The 25,827-nt window shown below is 36.0% G+C and overlaps 1 protein-coding gene across 7 annotated transcripts in view; it reads right to left on the reverse strand.

Moving 5' to 3' along the window:
• Positions 1 to 25,827, reverse strand: part of OPA1 (OPA1 mitochondrial dynamin like GTPase) — a 49,980-nt gene that overhangs the window by 16,851 nt on the left and 7,302 nt on the right. For 5 of the 7 annotated variants that reach the window (XM_052686994.1, XM_052686991.1, XM_052686990.1 and 2 more), the window contains 23 exons: positions 21,350 to 21,460; positions 17,386 to 17,439; positions 16,720 to 16,824; positions 15,853 to 15,939; positions 14,958 to 15,071; positions 14,673 to 14,753; positions 14,142 to 14,216; positions 13,766 to 13,837; positions 13,528 to 13,627; positions 12,931 to 13,061; positions 12,321 to 12,393; positions 12,160 to 12,232; positions 11,344 to 11,459; positions 10,889 to 10,953; positions 10,188 to 10,264; positions 7,810 to 7,975; positions 7,044 to 7,196; positions 6,295 to 6,403; positions 5,672 to 5,751; positions 4,171 to 4,311; positions 2,993 to 3,109; positions 1,744 to 1,837; positions 1,167 to 1,277 (listed from right to left, as the gene is read on the reverse strand). In XM_052686994.1, the coding sequence (XP_052542954.1) occupies positions 1,167 to 1,277; positions 1,744 to 1,837; positions 2,993 to 3,109; positions 4,171 to 4,311; positions 5,672 to 5,751; positions 6,295 to 6,403; positions 7,044 to 7,196; positions 7,810 to 7,975; positions 10,188 to 10,264; positions 10,889 to 10,953; positions 11,344 to 11,459; positions 12,160 to 12,232; positions 12,321 to 12,393; positions 12,931 to 13,061; positions 13,528 to 13,627; positions 13,766 to 13,837; positions 14,142 to 14,216; positions 14,673 to 14,753; positions 14,958 to 15,071; positions 15,853 to 15,939; positions 16,720 to 16,824; positions 17,386 to 17,439; positions 21,350 to 21,460 (2,305 nt within the window). The remainder of the gene's footprint in view (positions 1 to 1,166; positions 1,278 to 1,743; positions 1,838 to 2,992; positions 3,110 to 4,170; positions 4,312 to 5,671; positions 5,752 to 6,294; positions 6,404 to 7,043; positions 7,197 to 7,809; positions 7,976 to 10,187; positions 10,265 to 10,888; positions 10,954 to 11,343; positions 11,460 to 12,159; positions 12,233 to 12,320; positions 12,394 to 12,930; positions 13,062 to 13,527; positions 13,628 to 13,765; positions 13,838 to 14,141; positions 14,217 to 14,672; positions 14,754 to 14,957; positions 15,072 to 15,852; positions 15,940 to 16,719; positions 16,825 to 17,385; positions 17,440 to 21,349; positions 21,461 to 25,827) is intronic. The other 2 variants (XM_052686997.1, XM_052686995.1) reach the window with 1 other exon arrangement.

The raw sequence follows: 25,827 nt of genomic DNA on the forward strand, positions 1-25,827 counted from the left end.
TTCCCATAGGTGCAGTAAAACAGAACATGTCATCGTACATCGTTTTGCACTGAATAATGACTATTTCATTAGAAAAATGTACTCAGCATCTGTGACCTCCTGAATCTAAAAGAAATACAGTGTAATGATGGTGTTTTAGCTACACAATTTTACAAATGCATAGTCCAAAAATTGATGCATACATACACAGAAACAAGGCATCACATAAACAAGGCATTCCTAGAGGTCTAGCCTGAGTTTGTAAAACAAAAGCTCCAGTCATTACTGCTTTGAAATGGAAGGTTACTCCTGATGCTGATAAGAAGCAAAAGTGACAACACAAAAAAAATTTAAGCCAACTTCAGTGCCAAATAAAGCCAGGTTAACTTAAATACTATGTCTTGTTTTACTGTTCTATTTACATGGTTTTGAAACATGGCATATTTGAGGTTAAATTACAATCAGCAAGTTTTTTATTTGCACTGATACTTGCTCAGGAAAATAAAAAGCAACATTCAGCATCAAAGCAACACATTTGTTAGGTGGAGAATCACCCAGGTAGGGGCTGTCCCCTTAAAATCTTTCACTGTTTATAACCTGCATATATTAACTCCAGCACTCTCTTAACACTGAGTGACTCAAATCACTGTGCTACTGTAATCCCTCCAGAAGTTTAAAACTGCTAGCTTTTCTTCTTTGTGTCTCAGTGTAACAGCTGTTTCAGGTTAGTAGGCTGACAGGTATTGCTCTGCATGTTAGGACTAAAACCAGCTGACCACTAAGTAAGGCAAGGGCATTTCCAACAAAGAATCTGTGGAAAGGCACCCAACAAGTAAAAACAGTTATCAAAACCTCCTTATACAGCCAAGAACTGTATCACTCACAGACAGTTCTGTGAAGGCATGGATTAACCACATTGAACTGTAAGAACAGGAACTGTTCTTTACAACATTGTTGTAACTATGTTTTTCAACGCAATGATACAATATATTCATAGTAACAGTGAACCTAAATCTAGTATAAATTTTTTTCTATCACATTTACCAACCATGTCCAACCAGTCAGTGAAATCTGACTGTATTTAAAAAAAAAAATTCCATTTGTGATACTTATCAAATGTGAGCACATGAATGGCCCACTAGCTTAGAATTTGATTCACTTCAACCTAGTTCCAGAAGACTACTTACTGAGATCCTCTGCAAGCTGGACCCTTTTGCCAGTTAGGAGCTTCACCTTCTTTTCATTGTCCTCAGCAAAATCTTCAAGCACTTCCTTTACATTCTTCTCTAAGCGCCTTACTATTAAAAAAAAGTGATATTGCTTTTGCAACTGCAATTACATATCACAATTGATTTCTTTTTTTATATCAAACATTTTTAAATCAAGGAATACAGCAATATTCAACTCAGAAAGAAGAACACAGTTACTACTTATTGAACCTCTACTTGGAAGAAGAAAATTACAAGTGGCAAAATGTAAGTTGGAAATACTTGAAACTAGAAAGTATCTCAAGTATTTGTCATTCCCTTTACATCAAATCATTCTAATTTAAAGCTGTTAAATCATTAATCATTCTAATTAAATAATTTGAAATTAATATGAATTACATATCAATTTTTATTCACTGTACATCCTTTAATTACCCAACTAGGACACAAAGATTAGCCAGACATGCTAAGCACGAAAGGAACAAGCAGCTAGAGGACTGCTAAAAAAACTCTGTAAAATATTTTTTAATTTCAAATAACTCACTATGAGCTTTACCTTCTGTATTAGTAAGCTGCTGCCTCAGAGTATTTGCTGTAATTGCCAGCATTCGCTGTATCCGCCAGAAGAGGACAATATCATTACATTCAAGCTGAAATGAAGGAAGTTGTAGTGTAAGACCTCCAGTGAAAGGCACTTTTAACAACTGTGCAGGTACATACATGGATCCTGATCTTGCACAAAAGCCCCACAGAACAACTGCTGGAAGTAACAAACACATTTACTAAACCTACTTCTCAAACAACATGCCAACCCTATTTCTTCATAAACGCATTGAAAGGCAACAGCTCAACTCCACACAGGGTCTCCCTGCCTGGCAAGTGCCTCTGTGTTGGGCCAAGGTCTATATTAACTAACAACAGAAAAGACAGTTCTTACATCTGCAAAGATGACAGAAAGGAGAACATCACATCAGGACACCTTCTAAGACAAAAATAGGAAAGTAGATGGAGGGTAGGCATCTAGACATCACAGAGCAGCAGCCCTCTATCCTATGATTTCACACTCATCCCTTACAGGAAAAGATATTTCTGCACCAGATTTCTGGTTCCATGAGGGGCATTGTTTCTCCATTTAAAAGGAAGATAAAATCACACAAAGTCAGAAATCCTACCCTTTGAGTAATTTCTCTTTAACTTAAAATACAGTGCTAAGAAAAATGTATATTCTTGTCTTTGTAGGACTTTGTGCATACAGTAATTTGTTGTACAAAACCAGCAAGTCCTTTACCAGGAAAGATAACTCTTTACAGCTACGTCACTGTGAGCCCCATAGTTGTTTGTTGTTGGATTCTTTTTCCCCATTAATCACATGCAGCTCCAAGCATCAACTCTAAGCACCTATTTACTGTACTTAATCCATCGAAACACCTTTTAGTTTTAGTTAACTTTTTACCTGAATGTTTAGTATCAGTGAGGAAAACAAATATCAGTGTCAAAGTGAGAGAAATGGATACCAAAAAGGCATTGATAAATCCTGTACAACACTGCTTTTAACTGTAATTTCAGTGCACGTTGACAAATGGTGGATTCTTAGTTTGTAGCTGACTCCTACTGGTCGTTTTGCATAATTACCATTTAGATGGAATTAAAATCACAGGATTTAAAAACATCCAAAATCACCAGCTATGTTAAGATACAGAACACAAAACAAAGGTTAGACCAGTTTAATGTATTTTTGGGTCTTTTTCCAATTAGAGTTAAAATACTAAGGCAAAACATTAATGTATGTCTGCTCTTTAATTTACCTCCGAGTCTACAAAATGTCGCTGATAGTAATAGAAACCTCTTCGACAAAGGTTGCAGTGGTTCAAAGCAGTCTTCAGGAAATACCTTCTATAAATTTGATGCCATGTGTCTTTTATCTAGAGGAAAAAAAAAAAAAAAAGAGAACTTAAAAATACAGTTTTAAATTCTGTATTACAGAATCAGACAAACTGAGCTGCTGGTGGCATGATGCAACCTTCGCCTTAACATCAAGGATACATTTTTGAGTCACACACCTTATTTTACCAGCTAATCCAGATTAAAGCACAGGGAAATATTTAATGGGTCCTATGTAAACAACAATTAGTAACAAAAAAACCCACATACAAGTATGACTCTGGAAGAAAGTACAACTGCTTAGCTAGAAAGAAGATTCAGCTTGCAGTCTACTCATACAGCAGATGGGGATTTCTATGCTGACCTTTACAAAGTAGGCATGATAAATGCTACATAAAAGAGGCAGCCAGTATTTAAATAGCTCTTCTACCTTTAATAAGTGCAGGCATGAATATTGAAAAGGTGGCTGAATTTACTGCAGAAAATAAATCACTGTTTAAAAAAATCCACATCTATTACTATTATCTGAATTTTCTTTTATTTAAAACATTATGTTTAATTAGATGAAAGGTCTAATTTGGTTAAGAGCCCTGCACTGTATTAAGATTAATCACTTTCCAGAACCTTTTAAACCTACATCATATTCCTTCAGGGCACTCTAGAAAACTGTTTTTTCCACAAGTATTTTTCACAAAATTCATCTCTTTTGGATGTGGCCATGAATGTCAAACTGTACACACAAAGGAAATGAAAACGTAGGAATGTGGATATTTTTATCATATCTTGTTTGTAAGGGCTTTGATTTTAGTCTGTAACACATGAACAATGATTTTTAAACAAGCTGTGGCATAATTCAGGCCTGTACTGCAGGCCAGAAAATGTGCTCAGCAGATTCTGACAGATTCCAAAGTGCTGTACTGCACTTGTCTGACAGCCAACAGAAGTGCGTGAATTGCGTGCAAACAGCCATTTAGCAATCCATTTGGAAACATCTGGATTATAAACTCAGTATTTACATACAATCTTTTGTATAGCACTTAAAAGGATCATTCAAGTGTTCATAGGGAGCTCCCATATGTTTCATTATAATGTGGCATCTTACCAGACACGGGTCCACTGTTATTCCTCTTGCTTCAAGGTTCTTTCTGACAGTTGTCACTTCATCGTTTGCCAGATATGCTGCATGTTCTTCATTGCATTTGATTAACTTCTCAAGTTCATTTTTTGTTTCATTACGTATATTCTAGGAGCAGAATGATTAATTGGAACCAGTTATTTATGCACACAAAGACCATCATCATCACCTTCGTGACAAACAGACTGTGTCCTACTAAGTCAGAAGAGTGTCAAATACCTTCGACACTTTACTATTTTTATGTGATCCAAAAGCATATTTGTGCACAGACATGTCAAACAGAGTATTTATATATGGCTACTTAACCATCTATTTTATTATTATGCACAGAAACGTAGAAGAGGAATAGAAAGGTAGAAAAAAATCACAGGTGTTGCTGTCCATGAAGAGGAAAGGAGGCCAACAGGTATGGTCCACATTCATACATTAAATTATTAGACTGAGCTGCTCTGCAAGTCCCTACTTAGCTTTAAGCTGAAGTAGACATTCAAGCAAAAAAATTACCTGAAATTTAGTGTCATTTTTTTTTAATACTAACTGAATGAGAAAAAAAAAAACAAGCACACAAAGCAAGAAAAATAAGCAAAAAGCCCAAATAAACCAAACCACAGACTTTCTGACACCTAGAAGAAGTGTCAGCTTTGCCTACTAGCTAGCAAGAAGTTCACATGGTCCTAAGTCCATGGCTTATATCTTTAAGTTGTCTTTCATTAGCTTCAACCTAAGTAGGTTGACATGACTACCTTTCTTCCATACCTGGCTGCACAGTTGACCATAAAACTCCCTCCTAAGAATCAATTACTATCTACTGTATTCTTTTAAATTCTACTTACTTCTTTTAAGTATGACTCGGTTTCAGAAATATCTAGAAAAAGTAACATAAAAACCCTTCATCACTGAGCGCTGAAAGTGCAATTTAAACTCAAAAGCAGCAAACTCCAGAGGCTCTGAGCAAGTGAGAAGTGATGAAAGTAGTCAATCCGAAGATACAACTGTGATAACAGCAGTGATAATGCTATCACATACTAATGAAATACAGATGGAGCTCTGTGAGGAAGCTGCACGAGACTTCTGCTTAGTAGTGAGTTTTGCTCTGTGCTTGAAAAAAAAAAAATACACAGGAAAATAACTTGCATCTTGCTTTCATCAGTTTCTCTCTACTGAAAGAATAATATGCAGCTCAATAGCATATTAGTAAGGATGTAATTCAACTGAAAAGCGGTTTAAAACTCAGAATCTATCTGTAATATGAAACAAATATATAGAATTATTTGTGGTATAAATAAAATTTAATAAAGAGAGAAAGCAGTTGCAAACAAGATTTAACTCTAAATCCCGAAAATTGTGTGAAAAGGGTATGTATTTTTGAAAACTCACCTAAGTAATGTAAGTTTTCTAAATGTTGGGAACTACCATTTTATTTTTTGTTATTATTTTTTTAACTCTTGCCCCTGCCTCCTCCTTTTACCTGTTCTTTGGTGCGGCCTATCCAGTATAGCCACCTCTTTCTCCAATCTGGACCCACCATATCTTCAATAACAGATTCAGCTACAAAAGGAAATATGAAGTATCATATGAAATATACGGAACCAGCCAAAAGCATATTTCTGAAGTTAGATACAAGATCAAGAATGAATACTTCATGCTACAGGTCAGATATCTTTTGGCAAAAATTAAGAAATGGCTGCCAATAAGAACTGGTACTTCAAAGCAGCGTGTAAGAAGCAAGACAGCACTCTAAGTTTCAAGTCAGGAGCTTCAAATCTTACTTCCTGCAACTTGCATCAAAATTAAATTTTGTTTGATAACCTAACAGGACCAACTATTTTGCTGAATGTATGCAACCCCTTCACAAATTTCTCTGCACCTCTTCTTTCATTCTCTGTATTTCTATCATTTATCTTCCAACCACCTCACTGTCAGAGGAAGAGCAGTAGCTTATTCAGGCTGTATTCTGACATTTGTATTGTATCAGTGCCACCTCAAACCATCCCTACTACCTCAAGTTCTGCTTGTACGAAAGCTTGCACTGCAGTGATGAGGAATCTGGCTCAGACTAAAAACGTGACTGGAAGACATCACACAACTCACTGTCCTTGAGACGACTTTGGAGAGTCTCCTCCATAAAATGAATAGCTGCATCCCACTGCTGCTTATCAGATATTGACCGATCTTCCAAGGCATTGTGCTGGATCACTCGCTGCAATGCAGAACATCTTTTTAGCATAAAATACATAATTTATTCAGGATATTATAAAAAACAAACAAAAACCAACCAAAAAACCCCACCGCAATTTCTGTCATTCTCTTTGCTTTCTAATATCTATAATGACAGCATTTATTGGGCAGGTGGAATTTATTCAGTTGTCACAGCACTGACAAAAATATTTTCTTGTGCTTTTGACACCTTTGTATAGCCTAGGTAATTAAAAAAAAAAACAAAAAAAAAACATCAAAAACATTCAGCAAACAATATGAAACCCCTTCAGATTATAGCATCTTTAACAACAGCAGTGAAATGCTGTTGCTTCATGTGGCTAGGGCAAGTAAGTCAATACTGAATTCCCACAAGGCTGCCCTCAGGCGGCCAGGGAATTATAGAGGGCTTTTTTCCTGAACAAAAAAAAGACAATTTTATTAGATGTTATTTCAGACATCAGTTAACAAAAGATAATCATAAGGTGAATTGAGAAACACTGACTTTCATAGAAAAGGAGATGATTACATTCCCCTATCATTTTATGATCACATTAAAAGAACCAAAAAATACTGAGCATGCAACTTATCAAATGATTTCAACAGCACTTAGCAACAATATGAAAAAACCCACTACGTTATACCAGACTATCCTCTGCTCTCTCATTCCATTTATGGCGTTTAATGGTTTCTTCCTTGACAGCTTGTTTCAGTTTATCAAAGATATCATCATGCTCTTTTCCTTTTTGTTCTGTCATGAAACGGGAAAATTCTTCTTGCAAAGTCTCCCATGCCACCTAGAAAGTTAGCAGACAATAACTACCCTTATACTGACCATAGAACCATGCATCAATCAGCAGAGCAACATTTGCTACAGTTCCTACACCAATCTGTGTACAGTCTGAACATAATGCACAAGTATATAGTACTGACTTTTCACTTGCTAACTTATCCATTACTAAAAAGGTCAATGCTAACATCTACTTCATTATGTAGCAGGTGAAATTCTGTTAAAATTGCATGAATTTATTCAATATAAACAAGCAGTGCAAAGGATGTAAGTTTTCAGAATGAGGACTGGTGGTGGCTTATTTGTTGATTTTTTGTTGGTGGTGTTTTTATTTGGGGTGGGTGGAAGGGTGTCTTTAGCAGGGAAATTCACCAGAAGAATAAAACATGTCAATCGTGCTGTATATGCTTCTTGATATCAAGATCACAGTAGCCTTCTGTGACATGCAAGCTGGACAGAACAACTGTAGGTAGCCTTTCAAACAATGCCTTTACCTCTCTGGATCTATGTTTTCATGTTATGACTCTGCACATTTTTTAAATACAAGATACGGTAAATAAGAAAATGAAGCAAATCTTTATTTACAGAGCTGAAATATCTTAATTTGACTAAATTCAAACCTCTACTGCTTTATTTGGCAGTTGCTTGTCAGTCCACTGCTTCAGTTTGATGTCCACAGTGGTGTTAAATGTCCCTGAGTTCATTGTCTGTGCTGCTGGAAGGTAGATATTCTCAATCACATGAGTAGATACCCTCTCCCATAACGTCTTCTGAAGAATCTCCTCCCTAAAATGCAAAGTTTTAACACTTATGATGGCTTCCAATACAAAACCGTCTAACGAGCATACATTCAATTTGCCAGAAATCCTGACAGAAGATCACAGAACACAGAAAGTACTCCTTAACATCACTGAATATCTTCAACCAACATCTGCTCAGAACTAAAGACAAAGCTACGCATTTTTCTCCCAGAAGAGACAGCTTTGGAAGTTCACCTTCACAAGGGTTTTGGCTCCTTCTGCACAATAAGGTCTCCTTGCACCTTTTAAACAGTAACAGAAGCATGCAGAACTGTGTGTTCATATGCATGGCAAGCGGGAGAAAGAGCAATGGAGCAGACTGTAAAGCGTTGAAACAATTCAACTAATAAGTCCATGCCTCCATAACAAAGCATGTAGGTTTTGTTTCTGTTGCATTCCAATTTCTTTGTTGGAACAAGCTGTGGTTTTCCATCTGAGGTTTTCATTGATTGCTCCCAGATTTGATAAACAATGAAGGAAGTTGCAAAGTCCAACCTATTACTAAGATGTGCACTGACATTCATTTACAAACATGCCTCAAGTTACTATAAAACTAAGCACCACTTTCCTATGTATGATGTGTTTCAAGAAATAACAATGGAAACAATCTCACTGAAACGTCTTAAAATGACAGTAAACTTACTCAGGAAACTTTGCAGCTGCAGTGAACCAACTCCGGCAAACCAGTGTTACTGGCTATAATATCCAGTACCCACAGAGGCAGTCATCTCCTCTCTGCTCCCCATGGTCTCCAGAACAAGTTGTAGTTTCTTTGCCAGTTAATTTTACACTAGCTCAGCATGCTAAATCAGCTTACCATTGGGTTGTAAGAATGACAGATTTGGTGGAACAGTGGAAATGAAGAGCCCAAGACTAAAACCACCTTCTGTGGTGATACAGGACTAGCAGAATCACTTAAGTCCTTTTCCTATAACCAGGTTAAAGTTCAGGACACAAACCCCATTCTCTGATAACATCCTCACTCCAGGGCATCTTTGGAGAAAGACTGAGGAACATTTCACATATACTACTTCTCTTTGCTACATCCAATCAAACAATTGGAAGGAACTGAAATTCTAGTAGAACAGAATCTTCTGTATTCATCAAAAGCACCGCTGGCTTTAGGCTGCCCGTAATTGCCAATAAGAGTAATTTTTGTGACACAGGCATCTAACTCTACTTTATAGCTCATGAGGTGCTATAAAACTAGAATCACCACTATATGTTAACTCCCAAAGAAGCACATAGAAACATCCATGTTATGCACCCACCTAATCTACAACAAATGTAAAGAGGGTACTTCAGCATTACTACACAGCCAATAGCAGCAAATACCAAAATGGCAAAACCACATTATGTTTGGACTGCAACACAATTTCAGACTTCTACAGCTCTTAAATCACCTCCTCTGCTCACATCAGCATGCCTAGACTTACTATAATGTCATTAAGAGCAAGACATATTACCTCATTTCTTAATCAATGACCAAGAAGCAGCTCATTTCTTGTAATTGAAAGCAAAGGCATTAAAGGAAATTTTGTGATTGTCAGTTGCAGTACAGACTGTCAGAGTAATCCAAACACAGGCTGCTTTCCTCCCAGCCTGCATCTCCACTGACTTGACTAGACAATAACGCTACACTGTTAAAACACATCTGCCAAATACTCTCTTTCCCAGCCACGTCTGCCTTACACACAAGGGTAGCATATAAAGGTGCTTCATATAGGCAAAGAGATACTACATGCAGGATGAAATTCTCAAACATCCAGGTTAGCTATTCTAAAAACCAAGAATTAAATCTTTCAGCTTCCAAATCTCTGATTGACAGAGGTTTGGAAATACAAAGTTTATTTCCTCCCACCTCAAGGTGTTATTTTGACTGGCACTGTGGTAGAAAACTGGAAGTTATGAAGGATTACTGATTCAAATGAACATCCTAACACATCTTTATTACAATTACTCCCTTTCATTTTTGTGAAACATTTATTGTTCAAACATGAACTGACACACAATTCTTGTAAGTAGATTCCACAAATATGTGCTAACCTAAACACTTCCACATGCACAAGAGAAAAAGTAATACATTGCCCCAAGAAAAGAATCTCCTTATTGATGTTGGATAATTTTATTAATATAAATACTTTGTATTTTAAAGCTAAATTTCTGCAAGACAACTAGAAACTGAAAAGTTACCATACCAGTGCTTCGGTGTGACCTGAGTCAGACTTATGACTTCATCAAGAATCTCATTCTTTGCTTTTTCAAACAGTTCATTCTGAGAAAAAGGAAAAAATAAGAAATAATATGATTTTAATTTTGTTTTTATTTTTACAGTTTGGTCCTATTTTGAATCAAAGAGTAACAATAATGTGTTCTTTGAGCATTTGAGCCTAAAATGGCACTCTCTGGTTATGTTCTGAACAATGTAAGTGCTTGTCATAAGCTACCCTGGTTTACCATGCATCATGCCTCTGGCCAGGCATGGCATTTGAACATTCAGTCTCTAAGAAAGAATTAGAGAATGGGATCATAACTGTTTTGTTACTCTGACTGAAAGAACAGGGAATGTAAATCTGTGCCATTTCAATTTATCACCATCACAAAGAAACAGATGTATCCCTGTGGGCAAGTTAGGTCAATTAACTATATGCTACAAGAGTGAAGGACTTGTTAAGCATTAAATTACCACAGTTTTGAGGCACATTACTTCACACAATGTGAGAACTCTGTATTTCCTTCCCTCTAGGATAATTTATACTGTCCTCGCATTGTAAAGTGTTGGTAATTTATGCTAACTTTAAGAAACCTTTACAAACAAGATTAAATGGAATGAATTTTAATTCACACAGTCTTTGCAGCATACAAGTAGTATACAAGTTAAAGCAGTAATGTCATTTACCCTGTCAAGCTCTCGCAACCGGGGGTAATTGTTCTTCCATTCTGTCTCAAGATTGAAACGTGTGGCTGCAAAGAGAAAAATCAGAAAACAAGACTTCATTATTAACCAGTCTATATGCACTGCATGACTATTTTAAAAGTTTAGGAGTTACAAAAATTACCATCAATCTTGCTTACGACAGATCCTCAAAAAATTCAAAATGGATCAGTAAATGGATGACAGTTTTTGCTGACTGTCCTATCTATTGACTCTTCTGGCATTTATAATAAGTGAATCCTTTATTTTGTGAATTATTTTTATATACTTTTGGAAAGATTAATTGGGGCAATTACCACCTTGTGAGAAGCAGTCATTTAAAGTATGAAACAACTGTCCAAGCATACCAGCAAAGCATGATAGTAGAAGAACTCTGTAACTCAAATTGCTATTTCACTTTTTCTTTTGAAGACATTTACCTTTAAAAGCATCTGCTTGCTGCTCCACAGACTCTCTCACCATTTTCCAAAAGCAATCTGACACAGCTAGACTTAAGTTCTTTGTTGTTACTTGGTGTGCCTTCAGCATGCAGGTTCTGTAAAGAAAGACAGCAATAGGAATTTTTTTCCATGCTTACTCTGTTTCCGGGATTTCGTTTTCTCTTCACAAGGAAAAAGCTTTGTTTTTTGCAGCAAAGGGTAACTCATCCAAATGCACCTAACCTAAATTCCATTCTCTTCCTCCAACACACATTCAATACACAATCATCAATTCAAATTGCAAAAGATGTAACAAATCCTTTCATTCTAGAAGATGCAGCGTTAGGGACTGCAGTCCCACTGACCACAAACCTCCCTTTCATGAGTGGAAGCCCAAGCTTGTCAAATCAAAACTCCTCCTCCTCAATGAACTTCCTGCAAACCATATACAACTATTGCTTCGAATACAACATTGCTGTCACAACAAGAAGACTGCTATTTACAAGCACTCATTCATTCCTCCCAGCGGTATCAAATCTCTAGATATAGTCTGGGAACGAGTTCATCTAGAACCTCTGGAGAGAGGCTCAGAACTACAGGAGAATTGATTGCTGCCTGAAGATACCTCTCTGTCTGTGTGAGTGTTAATAAACCAGGCAAGCATGGTCATCTCAGCAAGCTACTTAGTTTCAGCAGAATGCATCTCAAATAGCACTCCTGCACTGCGGTCCCTAATAATATGTTCAACAAGAAAATCAAACTCGAGCATTTATAACATGGGCCCAGTTTAGTAAAAGGAATAAAATCCCAACATACTTCAACAGCTTGGAATTTTGAAAAAATTCCTCTTCGTACTCTTTAATAGATTCAATGCTTTCACTGCTGTTCCCTGGAGAAAGAAAAAAGTGCTGCAACAGTTCTATTTAGACAGTTCTCCCTGCTAAGAAAAAAATACGTAGAGCCAGAACTCTACTTACCTTTTCCAGTAACAACTGCAAAATAACCCAAAGCTTTCATCGGGAAGAGTTTGCCTTCAATTATTTGCTGGATCTATGAAGATAAAGGATTAAAAAAAAAAAAAAAGGTAATTTTGCACAGGCATTCTTTGCCTCAGTGCACTTTTAGAGCCAATCTTATTTATATGTATGCATAAATTACTATATATAAAGGATTTCATTAGACAGCTGTAAATTCTATCGATACTTAAAGAAATAAATTTAATATAAAAAGGCCATCCGTACAACAAATAAAGCATATCACAAAACACAAAATAAAGTCAAAAAAGCCTACTCCAAAATACCCTGAGGCCTTTGGAACAGGTTCCATTTCCCAGAGGTAACCTGCCAGAAAGCATGCTACAGCCAAGCTATGACTTCAAGTCATGTCGCTGACATGACTAAGAGATACTATAACAGCAGCCATTAAAAATAATAATAATAATAATAAAATATATGTATCACTGCATATAGAAATAAGCACTCAAAAATATCTAGGACAGGTAGGCAAAGTCCAGTGTTTTGACAGAACTACAACTATTTTGTGCATGACTTCAGCCATCATAATACGAAAAAAATAGTTTCCACTCACCCTGCTTGGGCTAGCCACATTTTTCTCAGCAAGATCAACTTTAGTCAGCACAAAAATTGTCCTTTTTCCCTGGGGATCCATTTGGCTGACTAAGTCTGTGACAATACTGCGTTCTGCATCCACAGATCCATCTAAAATAAACAGTTATATTTTAGAATCTATGTAATCTGACTCACACGAGCAAATATACAATAAGCATTAAATATGTTTCACATTACAACTTAAGAAACAGTAAAAACTAAATCTATGTGTAACTTTTGGGTATGTACAGTGAACACTTGCTTCCTAGCACCATAAAGATTTTTGTTCACTGTACTCATATAAGTTGTACCCAGAATCGCTTTTGGAGGAATCTTGCATTTGATTACTACCATCATTTTCTATTTAATGATAAAAACCTTTTCAAAATTTCTTTTTGTCACTGACACTAAAGATGCCTTGACTTACAAACAGACATTTCACAGCATGAAGTTTCGTATGCCATATGAACTGCCACCCATGGAGAAAAGAAGATTCAATTGAGAACATTCCAAAAGGAATATAGGAATAAGAATTAAAACATTCTGCCACTTTGATATTTATTTATACTGTTATTACCTTGAATACAAAGGATGATGGCATTTGGATTCTGCATGTAGGCCTTGCTGATGCTAAAGATTGTTTCCTTTGTATCTGGAGCCATCCCTGATGTCACAGTCTTTAATACATATATAGAGATATACATTAAAAGACAACAGAAAGATGTGAGAAAGAAAAAGAACAGTTGATCAGCAATAGCAGTACTTAATTTACAGAACTTGAAGTTTTTTTTTTTTTTTTTTTAATGCATACTTACACTAATGACTCCAGGTAAATCAACCAATACCATTCTCTGTAAACCAGGACCTTTCACACTTAAGGAGATAGTCTGTGCAATAAAGTTGAAATGACATGTTTATACAAACACACACCTACTCTGTCAATAGCTAACATACATGCATATACATAAAAATTATACATACTGACATACACATCTAGCAACAGCCTTCAGTTTTAAATAGAAAATCAGATTTTATATGCGCGCATTTATGACAGAAAACTGATTTTAACAATTCAAATACAGTTTGTATGGAACAAAGAGACAAATCAGATTCACCACAGTATCTTAATTAAACACTTACAAAAGATATACACGTACACATATTTGCCACTAAATATGTGACCAACCTTACCTCAGTGCTAACAGTGCACCCCTCCTTCACACTATTTCGCATTCTGATTTCTATCTCGTTCCTCAGAGCTGCAAGCTGTTTCAAGAAAAATTAGAACATCAAATGTATTTCAATACCAAATTTCCCCAATTGTGATAGGAGAAAAATCACAAACATTAGTAAAAAAAAGTTTACTTAGGGATTGTTCAAGATCTGCTTATAAACATAAAGTAGTACGTTTATAAACACAGAACAGTTATGTCTCAAATGCACCAGGAAAGCATCATGCATGGTGAATAACTAGTTTGGTAAAATGTGGCACTACAGCAGATTGCCTGCAGAGTCTTGCACACTCCCCCCCCACAACATCCTTCCTATCTAAGAGCTAGTAAAAAATCATATTAAGTGCTACTTTAATATCTAATATAATGCTTTGCTCCACTCAACATATCTTATTCTAGTTAAACAGGAGCAAACAGCCCATAAAGATACACAGTTTTTCAGAAAATTAATCAAAATATTGTTAACTTCCAGCTACCTCTTTATACTTACATCCTCTTCTTTGGTCAGATCAAACTCCCGAGAGCTGTCTTTGAATAAAGCCACGTGGTGAGGACCTTCACTAAGAGTTACCTAAATGGTAAAAGCTTTACTTGAGAAAGAATGTTAAATGCAACACAGAGTAACATTAGAAGTACGTATGCATACTTCCGACTGCAGACATACAGCTTTTGAAAGCTTGCTTAGCAGAAAATTATCGTGGGGGCTGCAAACACAGGAGCACTTACAGAGGCAGTAAAATATGGCACATGTCGATTCAGAGATTAAGCTTCTTACCTTGACAGGGGAACGTGTCATCATCTCTCCAGACCCTCTGGGGAATATTCGGGCTTGAGCAATCATCTCTAACACGCTTGTTTTTCCTGCACTTTGATCTCCAACGACTACCACCTTAAGAGAGAATTTAACCAGCACAATATTTTGGAAGCTCAGAAAACAGACTAGAAGTATGTTAATTCATGCCAATACTAGCTGTATGATGTTTGACAATAAATGCATTCATCTAAATAAGGAATTATTGAAGAAATGCTACCTTTTATTCATGTAAGAACTTTGATATTTTTTTTTTCCTTCGAACAGCTCAGGCCACAAAGTTCTTCGTCTGCCAGGCCATCTAATGACAGGTAGAAGGGCTTGCTAATCTCATAACAGCCAGTGCTTTACAGCTTGTGCATAATTGTTTCAGCTAGGTGAAAGGTTAAAAATTACTCATCGGTAAGATCTGCTTCTGCACACAGAAGCCTAAGTTGTAATGAGCTGCTGTCACTTCTGTCTCACCAGCGCATTATAGAAGCTGCCAATGCCAGAGGAGGCTGTATAAGACAGCAGCAGCACTACAGTGGGAAATCACCAGGGACACCTTTACCTTCTCAACTCTGCTGGTACACAGCCTGAAAACAGCATGTGTTTTACAATGTTGAGAGAGCAGGGAACACCAGCTAAGACCTTTCAAAATAAAAGGTTGAGCAATGCAACAATATCCACATCTAGGTAGGGCTTTACATATAAGTCAAAGCAGACCTGACATACCTGTATTGATTACTCTCAAAAATTCAACATTTTAAATGGAGAATACACTTCAAAGCAAAAACTCTGGCCTTGCTAACTCTGGATTACATTTACCTGTTCTATCCAATTAGAAAATAGGACTTTCAGTAAAACAAAGACTTACTCGAGGTAGGTGATCTTGAGTGTTATAGCTGGCATCATAATCAGACAGGATATCCAGTACTTCAGAATACATATCAATCAAAGATTTCTACAAGAGTAAAAAGAGAACCCTCAGCTTATTGACAGAACTGATTGGGTTTCAGCTGTATATACTGTAAATTCATCTGTAAATCATGTTTACTCTATCCTTACTATTTGATCCATAAACTATCCATACTGCAGCACATTATCAAGTACCACCTTTTGCATCCATTGATGAACACACTGTAACTATAGCTGCAGGTGCTTCTTCCTGAAAGAGCAAAATATGGGCTCTCGTATACAGCATGAGAGCATTCAGGTTTCACAGCTTTCAAGTTGCAAAGCTGAACTGGATTTCTTCCACTAAAAATCCAGACAAGATTTCAGCCTGTTGAACAGTATAATATTAAGAAAGGTTATGAACTATCAACTTCATTCTATAAAAATAGGAGCTCTGTGTCTTACAGCTACTAGAGAAAGAAGATCCATATGGACCAGCAAGTGACAGAAGAAGCAGCAGAAAAATGGGCAGGAGGAGTTGGAAGCATGTCTATTAACAAATATAGCAAAACTATATTAAAAAGAACAAAAACCAAAAACCAAAACCAAATCACAATCCATATTTCCCACTTAGATAAATTATTTAGCTAGAACTGATAATCTGTGTACGCTCTTCAACTGAATTTCTGGAAGTAACTCTTTAAAGATGTTGACATACAAAGGCTTTAACATGTAAAAAAAAAATTAGCATAGAAATGTTGTAATAAATGCTGAATGTTGATATATGCATTAATAAACAAAACTTAGTGCAATTGTAATTCTAAACTGATGGTTAACAAATGTGTACCTTTAACTTTCTCTGATGAATTCCTTTGTCATCTCTTTGCAGTACCAGTTTTCTTAATTCTTTGTTCTCTTTCTCTAATCGCTCAAGCATTCGTTGGTATTTTAGCTACAAAACAGTTACACATATATTGCTGTAATTATGGAAATAGCACAGTTTAACAACATTTTACCTATGAAAAATATATATCCGCTCAAGCAAGTCTCTAAAAAATATACAGAAACCTTTGTAGTCATCAGGTTTCATTAAAATAGAAGGCAAGAGAAAACCCTTAGAATTTATTTATTTATTTTTTTAAAGCAACACAGTCCCTTTTCTTCAAAGGTTTTAGTAAGAACACAATATCAAACCAGAGGACAAAATCCAATATTTAACCACCTTTGACCTACAGATACGCAGTTAGAGATAAATTAGTGGTAAAGGGAACTCCTGCTCCTCAGAGATCACCCAGGGCCTAAATACGAATTTGCAAATTCAGTCTAGATGCTTCCTTAAAAATACATCCTTGATGCAAGAAAAAAATGTGCCAGCTCAGTCCTTTTGCAGACCCAGATTATAGTATTCTGCTGAAGATGAGATATGCACACAGTTGTGATACCTACTCTGAAAACTTGTTTACAAAGTTATTATGAAGATGAATGTCTACCATCAGTAAGTCAGAAAAGTTACCTGAGTGCGCAGAAGCTCTTCCTGAAGTTGATCAACCTTCTCTTTGTCAGAAACCTATGAAGAGAAATAATCACAGCTACTAACATGTTGTTCAGCTTAGTAACAGATTCACAAACTAAAAGCTCCATTCCACGTAAGGAAATTGACTTCATGTGCATTTTAAAACAACTAAGATTTAATTTGCACTCAAAATTTAATGTTGATGAAAAGTTCCATCTGCAACAGGAGGAGCACAGGGAAAGGTCTCAACTCCAGTGCATGCAAATGCCAAACTAACCTTTCAAGACTAAGTACTAGGAGAGTGGGCTCTGGGAAAAGCAAAACTAAGTATGGTGCTAAGAGTTCTCTAGCCATTGGCCTCAGTAGACTTTTGTAGTCAAATTCTCATCATGCTCATGTCCTGAATTAGCAGGAACTCAATAATATACAATTACTAAAACATCTCTCTGCCACACAAATGACCTCCAGGTGAGAATTTACTATTGCTGAAACCTGAAGAGGATTTTTATTTCATATTTTTTGTTCAGAATTATTATCTTAAACCACTGTGCTCAACTTCATAAATTGTAGTTAGCCAGGATAGTCTTGGAAGGTTATTTTAGAATTATTTGAATTACAGTATAATAGAAAAATTAGGATTTTATAATAAAACATTTTGTAGTTCAAGTCATAAAACATTTTTCATCAGATACTTTTCAAACAGATTCATCAAGATGTCAAACAGCTGTTCAAAAGAATCAAGTTTTAATAGCACAAAAACAAACCTCTGATGGAAATTGTTACAAGAAACATGAAACCTAATGGTTGACAGACGAAATATTAAATTTAGGAAAAAAAAGATCAATACAGTTATTTAAGGAATGATATAGGCAAAAGCTTAAGATTTAAAGCTTGTAACATTCACAACTCGAGTTAGCTTCACATCAGAAAGAGCAATTATCGAACACGCAGAGGACATCTGTCATTTTAGCAGACAAATCAATTTAGTTACTATAATTTCACTTTAGTTGTTACAGATTAAACAACAAATCACAGTTATCCATACAGGCTGATATAATTAGAGCACTAAACCTGTAATATACAGGATCATGTATGCACTTTATAGGAAGCAATTCATGCTGACATTTCCATCTACATCCAATTTTTTTCCTTATTCACAAGCGGCAAAGGGGAAGTACAGCAAATTAACTTTTCCTCTCCTCTGCTAATTAGTTAAATGATAGCAAGTGCATCGGAGAGAGAACTTTAGCACACAGAGAAATCGATTCCTGCACCAACAGCACAGGTATATTTACATATACCTACACTTCAAACACCTCAGAGACTTAAGGGGAAAATAAAACAGAAGGACAAAGAGTGGTGAAGGGGGCCAGGAAAAGAAAACAAAGGAAAGAAAAGGTAAACAAAGTGGTTCCATGTAGTGTAGAATTTCAAAGGGACTAGAATCTTCCATTCCCTAAGAAAGATCTTTCTAGAAGTGCTTCTGGAGCCTTGCTGCAGTTTTGATGTGCACACTTACTGCTAATCTCATGAGCACTGCCATGTGCAACACATTTATGTTAGATGCAGCAAACAAAAACATTGAAGTCAGCTATGTGTTGCAAGATCTGAAGCAAAGAATTATCTAGCAGTAGACGAGAATTCTATCAAGGACAATTAGGTAACATGAAAAGTAATGAGCAGCTCTAAAACGATGCATATGCTTCAGCATTTTGTCCAGGTGTGCTTTGAATATTTGGCTATAATTAATACATACAGTGCTTTCAACATACAAGATATATTCCTAACTGCTTTGTAATTTCCAAAGAAAGTTAAAACTACCATAACATTCTTAATTACTAACAGTTAATCTAAGATTTCTATTCAATTTTGGAAGAATGATGAAAAAGTAACTGTTCAAATTACCTCTGCAATAAGCACACACCCCAATATTTGTCTAATCCAGTTCAGTGAGGTCTGGATGTTGAGATGCTTCCTCCTTTCCACAACGCTACCGTAAATATTTATAGTTAAATAAAAAACTGTACCATCATGTTAACCAGGGATTCTTGCATGCGAGATGCAGAAACTTATTTATTAAGGTGAGCAGAAGCTCCTATTTTATTCTTTTAATGAGGCACTTGTTTTGCACAGCAGCTGCTTTCCAGCAACCTTCATGCCATATTGTATAAAACAAGTAAGCGCCCCTGAAAATTCGATACAGTTAATTGGTTTTGTGTATAAACTATAGAGTATAACTATAAACAGACTATAAACAATTCTAAAATTATCACCTACAGAAGAACCACAATGATTTCCAGTAATAGAAATGAAAATCAAGACTTGGACATAGTACACATACGAAACAGCCATGCGCATTGCAGCTAAAGAAATCAATTACACTGCTACATGTTTATCAAAAGATTGACAAAAAAAAAAAATCAGCAAGAGTCCATTACACTTTCGCTTTTATTCCCTACCATGATTGTAAGTTGAATAACAGTACTAATTATCTCACAGTTGAGGATACTTTAGCATTGAATAATTAAATTAAAGTGGAAAACATGCAAGTAAATCAACTTCGGAGAATAGAAACAATCATTTTCTCCAGTGGGCAGGCAAGCAAAGCCAATTAAATTTAAAAATAAACGATAGTTTATACCCCGCAAAAATGGCATTTAGTAACTAATTTCAGTGACAATAACAATTCCTTCTTCCAAAGGAGAATTTGCATCAGTATTTGGAATCATTGGAAGTTATGTCTTCACATCAAGGTGTGGAGGAAAATGGTTTATCACATTTTTTTGTTATAAGAAGGAAACTTAATTAAAAACAAAAAAAAAAAGATTTTTGCCTCCAACTCCCTTTACAGGTCGATGCATTTTTTGTATATCAAATACTGTACTGCTCTTCCTGCAACTTCTACATCTTCATATAAACTTCAAGCTACTACTGCATATTCAGTTACCTCAACAAAGTGTACACAGTCTGACACAGGCTGAAGGAATTACTTTTACTGAAAAGTGAACGACCAGAATATTTAGGCCCCAGAAGACCTCTCCTCCTCCTTTAATAAATACATATCTGAAAGGGAATCAATGCAAGGATGAAAATAAAGAAGATGTTATTTTAAATCCAAAGAGACTATTAGTTTCATAAATCTGAAAAAGGAAATGTATTGAAAAAATCATATCATCATCTTTTTCTTGAATTATTAAAGTAAGATTGACAGTGTAGAGTGATCATGGGTTGCAAATCTAAATTATAAAAATATGTATAATTACAAGAAAACAAAATACTTAAAAAAGCTACTATAGTTTCAGTGAACAAATTGATTAAAGTAACTGTCTCCATTAAAAGACTAAAAATAATGGCCAGCTGAAGCTATGGAATGATGTCTAAACTGATGAGATCATAAAAGAAGTACATAAATCCACAAGGAGGTGTTCAACAACCACAGCATATCGATACAGAGTATGCTTTAAGAGGGTCAACAGCCAAAGGAATAGCTTGGATGAACACAGTTTTGAACAGGAGTATTGACTGCCTGTGCGAATTTGTTTCTAAAGAGCTGCTGCTACTTTCAAACTGGTAACACTGTAAATTGGGAATACGCTGTTGCCAGAGAGCAGCTGCAAAGAGCTGAGCTTCTATAAGACAAAGCCACAGTAAGCAAGCAGCAGCAGAGCAAGCATTGTCATTCATTCCCATTCTTTCCTTGTATGCACTTCTCAATATATGAACTCCAAGTAAGAGGTTTCACAGAGGCACAGCACGCAGTTTCAAAGTGACACAAACATTTGTTCTGCTTTTCATACTTAAAAGCAACTCGGTTAAACTGAAACAGGATTATACACCTGTACTGAATATCTGAATAATTACTTTGACCCGTAATTCAAGTGTTAGATTTCCTTTTAGTTCAAGCACAGGAGGCTGAAGTATTCAATTAGTGTGAATACAGAATATTTGTCCTTTAAGCCATCACCTTTCTCTTCTGCTGGTACGAGCCCGGGTTATATTGGCCAGCGGCTCTGCGCGCCTCCTCTTCGTGCTGCTGGATTTGTTGTTGTAACACAATGAGTTCACCAAGCAGGCCCTGCCATGAGTTTGTCATAAAAAGGAAAGGAAAAATTGCGGGTGTAAGGAGAATGAAGTTAAACCAAAGGGCACGACAAAGACAGGTGAAAAACAGGTCTGAGAACGGGTCGGTTCAGACAAAAGTGAAATTTCATTAGCAAGATCTCTTGCTAGCTAGCTGGGACTGGATACAGCCAGCAGAACCAGGCATCTTGCAAGTCCTGGTAGAACAACGTTATAAAATATTTAGCTAGATTTATAACTGGATTCAACATTAAATAAGTACCTAAACCTCATAAATATAAAATTGAACCAAAATCACCTTAAGGCATTGTCCAATGGCTCAGGATTTCTTTTCAGTTGTTTATACCAAACAAGTATCAACAATTTGTCACAACTTAACTGCAAATATTCAAACAGAGTTTTGGTAGTCCTACAGAAAGTGGTGCACGAAAGTTAAACCGGTTCAACTCCTGCCAGAAATGCAAGAGTTTCCATTTCTTTCTTGCTCTCAGAAATGCGGAGGCTGTACAGAAAGATGACTTCTGCTGCTACTTAGCCTTCAAGAGAAGCAAAATAGTTTCTAGAGCATAAAGAAAAAGCCCTCACTTCCATAACATCCCAGTTTATAATGTTACTGTAATCCTTCCTGATCAAAATCCTCACAACCTAATGTTTATTTCTTTACTTGTTCAGCATTTCCATGAAGTTTAGATTTCTCCTCTCTCCACAATAAAAATTCCTTTAGGTTGTCTTTCCACACTGGTTCAAAGATGCTACGCGATCTTTGGGACAAATTATTTCAGATAATGCAGTTACAAATAATAATAAAATATTCAAATAAAAATAGCTGGAACAGATCTTGGAATAAAACTTTGGTGTAAAGAAATGAAGACATCTACCATCAATTTATACATCAGGTGCACAGGATACACACAGGCATGTACACATAGGGATAAATAACACAGGAGAAAATGGATAAAAGGAGAGAAGCAATCAAATGACCAAATGTAAACATGGGTTAAATACTGATTTGTATAACATTTCAAGAACAGAAAAAAATTCTCATATTTGTATTTCATTGAACTACAGAGAGATTTAATAAACCTCTCCATGATCAGATTAGCAAACATGTTAGAACTCTGCCAGGAAATTGGGCCAAACAGAAGCAAGCCATTCCATTTCACTTTCACTAAGTATCAGGAGAGATACCCACATAGCTACACAGCAATATTTTACCATCCTACAAACAAGGAAGTTTTCACTATGATCTGACACCATTCCTCTACAAATTACATTGTAGATCAAGAAAAAACAAGAAAAACACGGAACAAAACATATCATAATGGCCTTTTAGCATTTAAACAAGCTTAGTAACAGAAAATGCTTGAAGTCACCATTGGATGTGAAATTGCTTTCTAGAACATCTGGTTTGCATAACTGTAGTAAAATATGAAAAACCTTTCTCAACTTTTTCAATTAACAGGATTTAAATTTACAATTAGCTTACAATCACTATCAATTATGAAAGAAACAACTGAAAGTAACACTAAGTGTACAAATTTGGTGGCACAAACTGTGCAGTCATCATGAGAATCTGAGCATACAATAAGGACAGATGTTAGAGTATCACTGCACAAACTTGAAGAAACCCACAGCACACTGTTTGACATTAAGGGTTAATATGCAGTGATTCAGTTAAGCATGATAACCTTAACTTAAAAGGAGCTCAGGGCTAACGTAATGTGTGTCCTGTTTTCAGAAGAGGCCAAAACCCTGGCACTTGGTGTGCCTTGGCTCCTTCTGCATTGCCTATCAGTGTCAGTGAAACAACAGGAGAAAAATTGACAATAAATCCCTGGCAGTAAAAATAATTAAGTGCTGAAGTAGGTAAAGGAGTGCAAATGGTGAGGAATGTAAAGAGATCAATTTCTGAGAATTTAAGTGAATGATGCCATTTTATCCAGTATTTATAATGTGAAACTCCATTACATACATTGAGAACACAACTGCAATAATTTACAAGGTAATAATCCAATACAATTAAAGGAAGTTAAGAAAAGATTTAAAGTCTAACTGCAAGAGACAACCTGTCAGCTATCCAGAAATTACCTGAAAACAGCCTTGGAAATGCATACAAACCAATTTAGAAACATGGGGGCATCACTTTTCCTATGCACAAAGTGTATGTTACAGAAAGGTACTGACAAGGGAAACAGCACTGCCTGATGTCTGCAAATTTCTCTGCAGTAATATTACTATCAGCACATGACACGCTGACAGCTATTCTCTATTGGTTTTCAAGAGCTATCAATTCAACTCAATCAGCTTTTTTTTTTTTTTTGGCTCTATCAGCATTTGGCTTTGATTTCTTCCGATGCATGGAGCTTCTGAACTGCTTTAGACTATTCAATCACCGTTCACCAAACATCTTCTGTTTCCTAGGTGCAGACTACTAACATAGGATGGAAGCTAATGCAAATGACAAAGACTGTAATTTCCTTTACTTATATTCTCAGTTAGACACCAGCCAGTCAAATTACAGAGAAACAATCAGTGGAGAGCTGATCCTTCAGGATGTGTGAAGTTGTTGATGATTCATACAAAATGAAAATTTTCAAAAACAGCATTTGAGAAGTTAGGTTACAGTTTTTCTGAAAGATACAAGTGAAACTAAACCAATTATATAACAGAACTGGGACAAACTGGCAGTACAGCATTATTTTGAAAGAACTGCCACATGAAGGGTGGAACTGCTATCCAAGCCAAGTGGTATTCCTATTTCAAAGTCACTTTTTCATGTAGAATTGTTGAGTCCTTGCTTGCATTTAGTGAGGCTGACCACAGCAGATTACTCACTGCCAAATCCTTCACAGTGAATCGGGTTCTTAAGGCATGAGATTTCACCGTGGTACCAAAGGCAGAGAAATGACCGTGGCTGCTTTGGATTAACACAGACTGAATTATTTATTTACCCAGCTTTTAGGCCCCAAACCAATACCTGAGACAAACCTTTCATGCTCAATTCACAACAGATATAAGCAACTGTAAGTTGTCCCTATAAGCTTTCCCTATAAGCTTGGGTAAGCTTTGAAGTTTGCTTGCAGTAGGCAGCTGAAACTCTCTAAGAAGGAGATGGTGGGTTGTTGGGTTTGTTTGTTTTCAAAGTTAGAAAATTATGTTGCAGTGTTTGTCTAAGAAAGCAACAAGAGCTTGAACCATTCCCACAACACAAAACAATACATTTCACTACATGAGAGCTTTTGTAACTAAACTCTTCCTCTGAAAGCAACATTTCCTACTTAAGCCATGTAGAGCAGCTTTAGATTCCATTTATTTTGATTACCTATCTGAACACTCCAATAATTTTAATTTTGTCTTCTTTTAAGAGCTGCACTTTCGTATCACATTAAAGATTACAAAATAAATTCCATTCCTTGGAAGAAATCAAACAGCCCAATTCCCTATTCAGGACAATCTTTTTAGCTCTTTCTCTCACAGAATCATCTTGCAAACTAATTTATTGCTCAGTCATTCTACAGGCAGTTTTCATAGCCCTGAGGACGATGCCCAGTAACAATTCCAGAGAACATTCTTCATGTGAGGATTCCCAAGGTATTTGCCAAATGTAACAATCAGATACAGCCCATCTGCCAACAAATAATACCATGCTATAGAATTCTGTGCATCAACACAATCACAACTCTTAGAATAGGATCGACTGACAGCAGAAAGCACTGTATGAATAAAGGGCCATCTTACCTGTTGCCCAGAAAATGATATTGATTGCCAATAAAATGAATGACTGTGCTACCTCAGCTGTTTTTCACATATCTTTTTTGAAATATTACAACCAAAAGTTATCATACTAATTAGCAAAGCAACAGCTTCTGAGAGTAACTTGGATGTAACTGGGATAATGAGAATTATTACCCCACACAAAATTGCGTAAATCCTACTGGTTTCATATGATCTGATATTTTCTGCACTGCAGCCAAAGTTTGTTGCTAACATTAAAATGCAGTGACCCTTGTAAGTATAGTAAGTGTTACTGATAGTACTAGCAATCATTAACAAAAAAAATCTCAGTTAATTTACTTACTGGAAACAATGAATTACGATGACCATTTATTCACAAATCAACAGTAAAGAAGAGGTGCTTGGCTTTGATTTTTAAAGTTTTATACAGAGAAACCTGTGCTAAGCAATCACTCAACGAAACAAAATATACAGGGACAGTTTATGACAGGGTGGAAACAAAGATCTAAATTTAGTTCTTATGTATAATTCTGTCAGCATTCCAAAGGGAAAAAAAATACATAACAAGTGATCTTTGTACAGGTTTCACTATATATTGCCATGCAGAATTAATGTAGAATGTATACA

This window comes from Tympanuchus pallidicinctus, unplaced genomic scaffold (genome assembly GCF_026119805.1).
Source record: "Tympanuchus pallidicinctus isolate F22 unplaced genomic scaffold, pur_lepc_1.0 scaffold22, whole genome shotgun sequence".
Classification (NCBI taxonomy): Eukaryota; Metazoa; Chordata; class Aves; order Galliformes; family Phasianidae; genus Tympanuchus; species Tympanuchus pallidicinctus.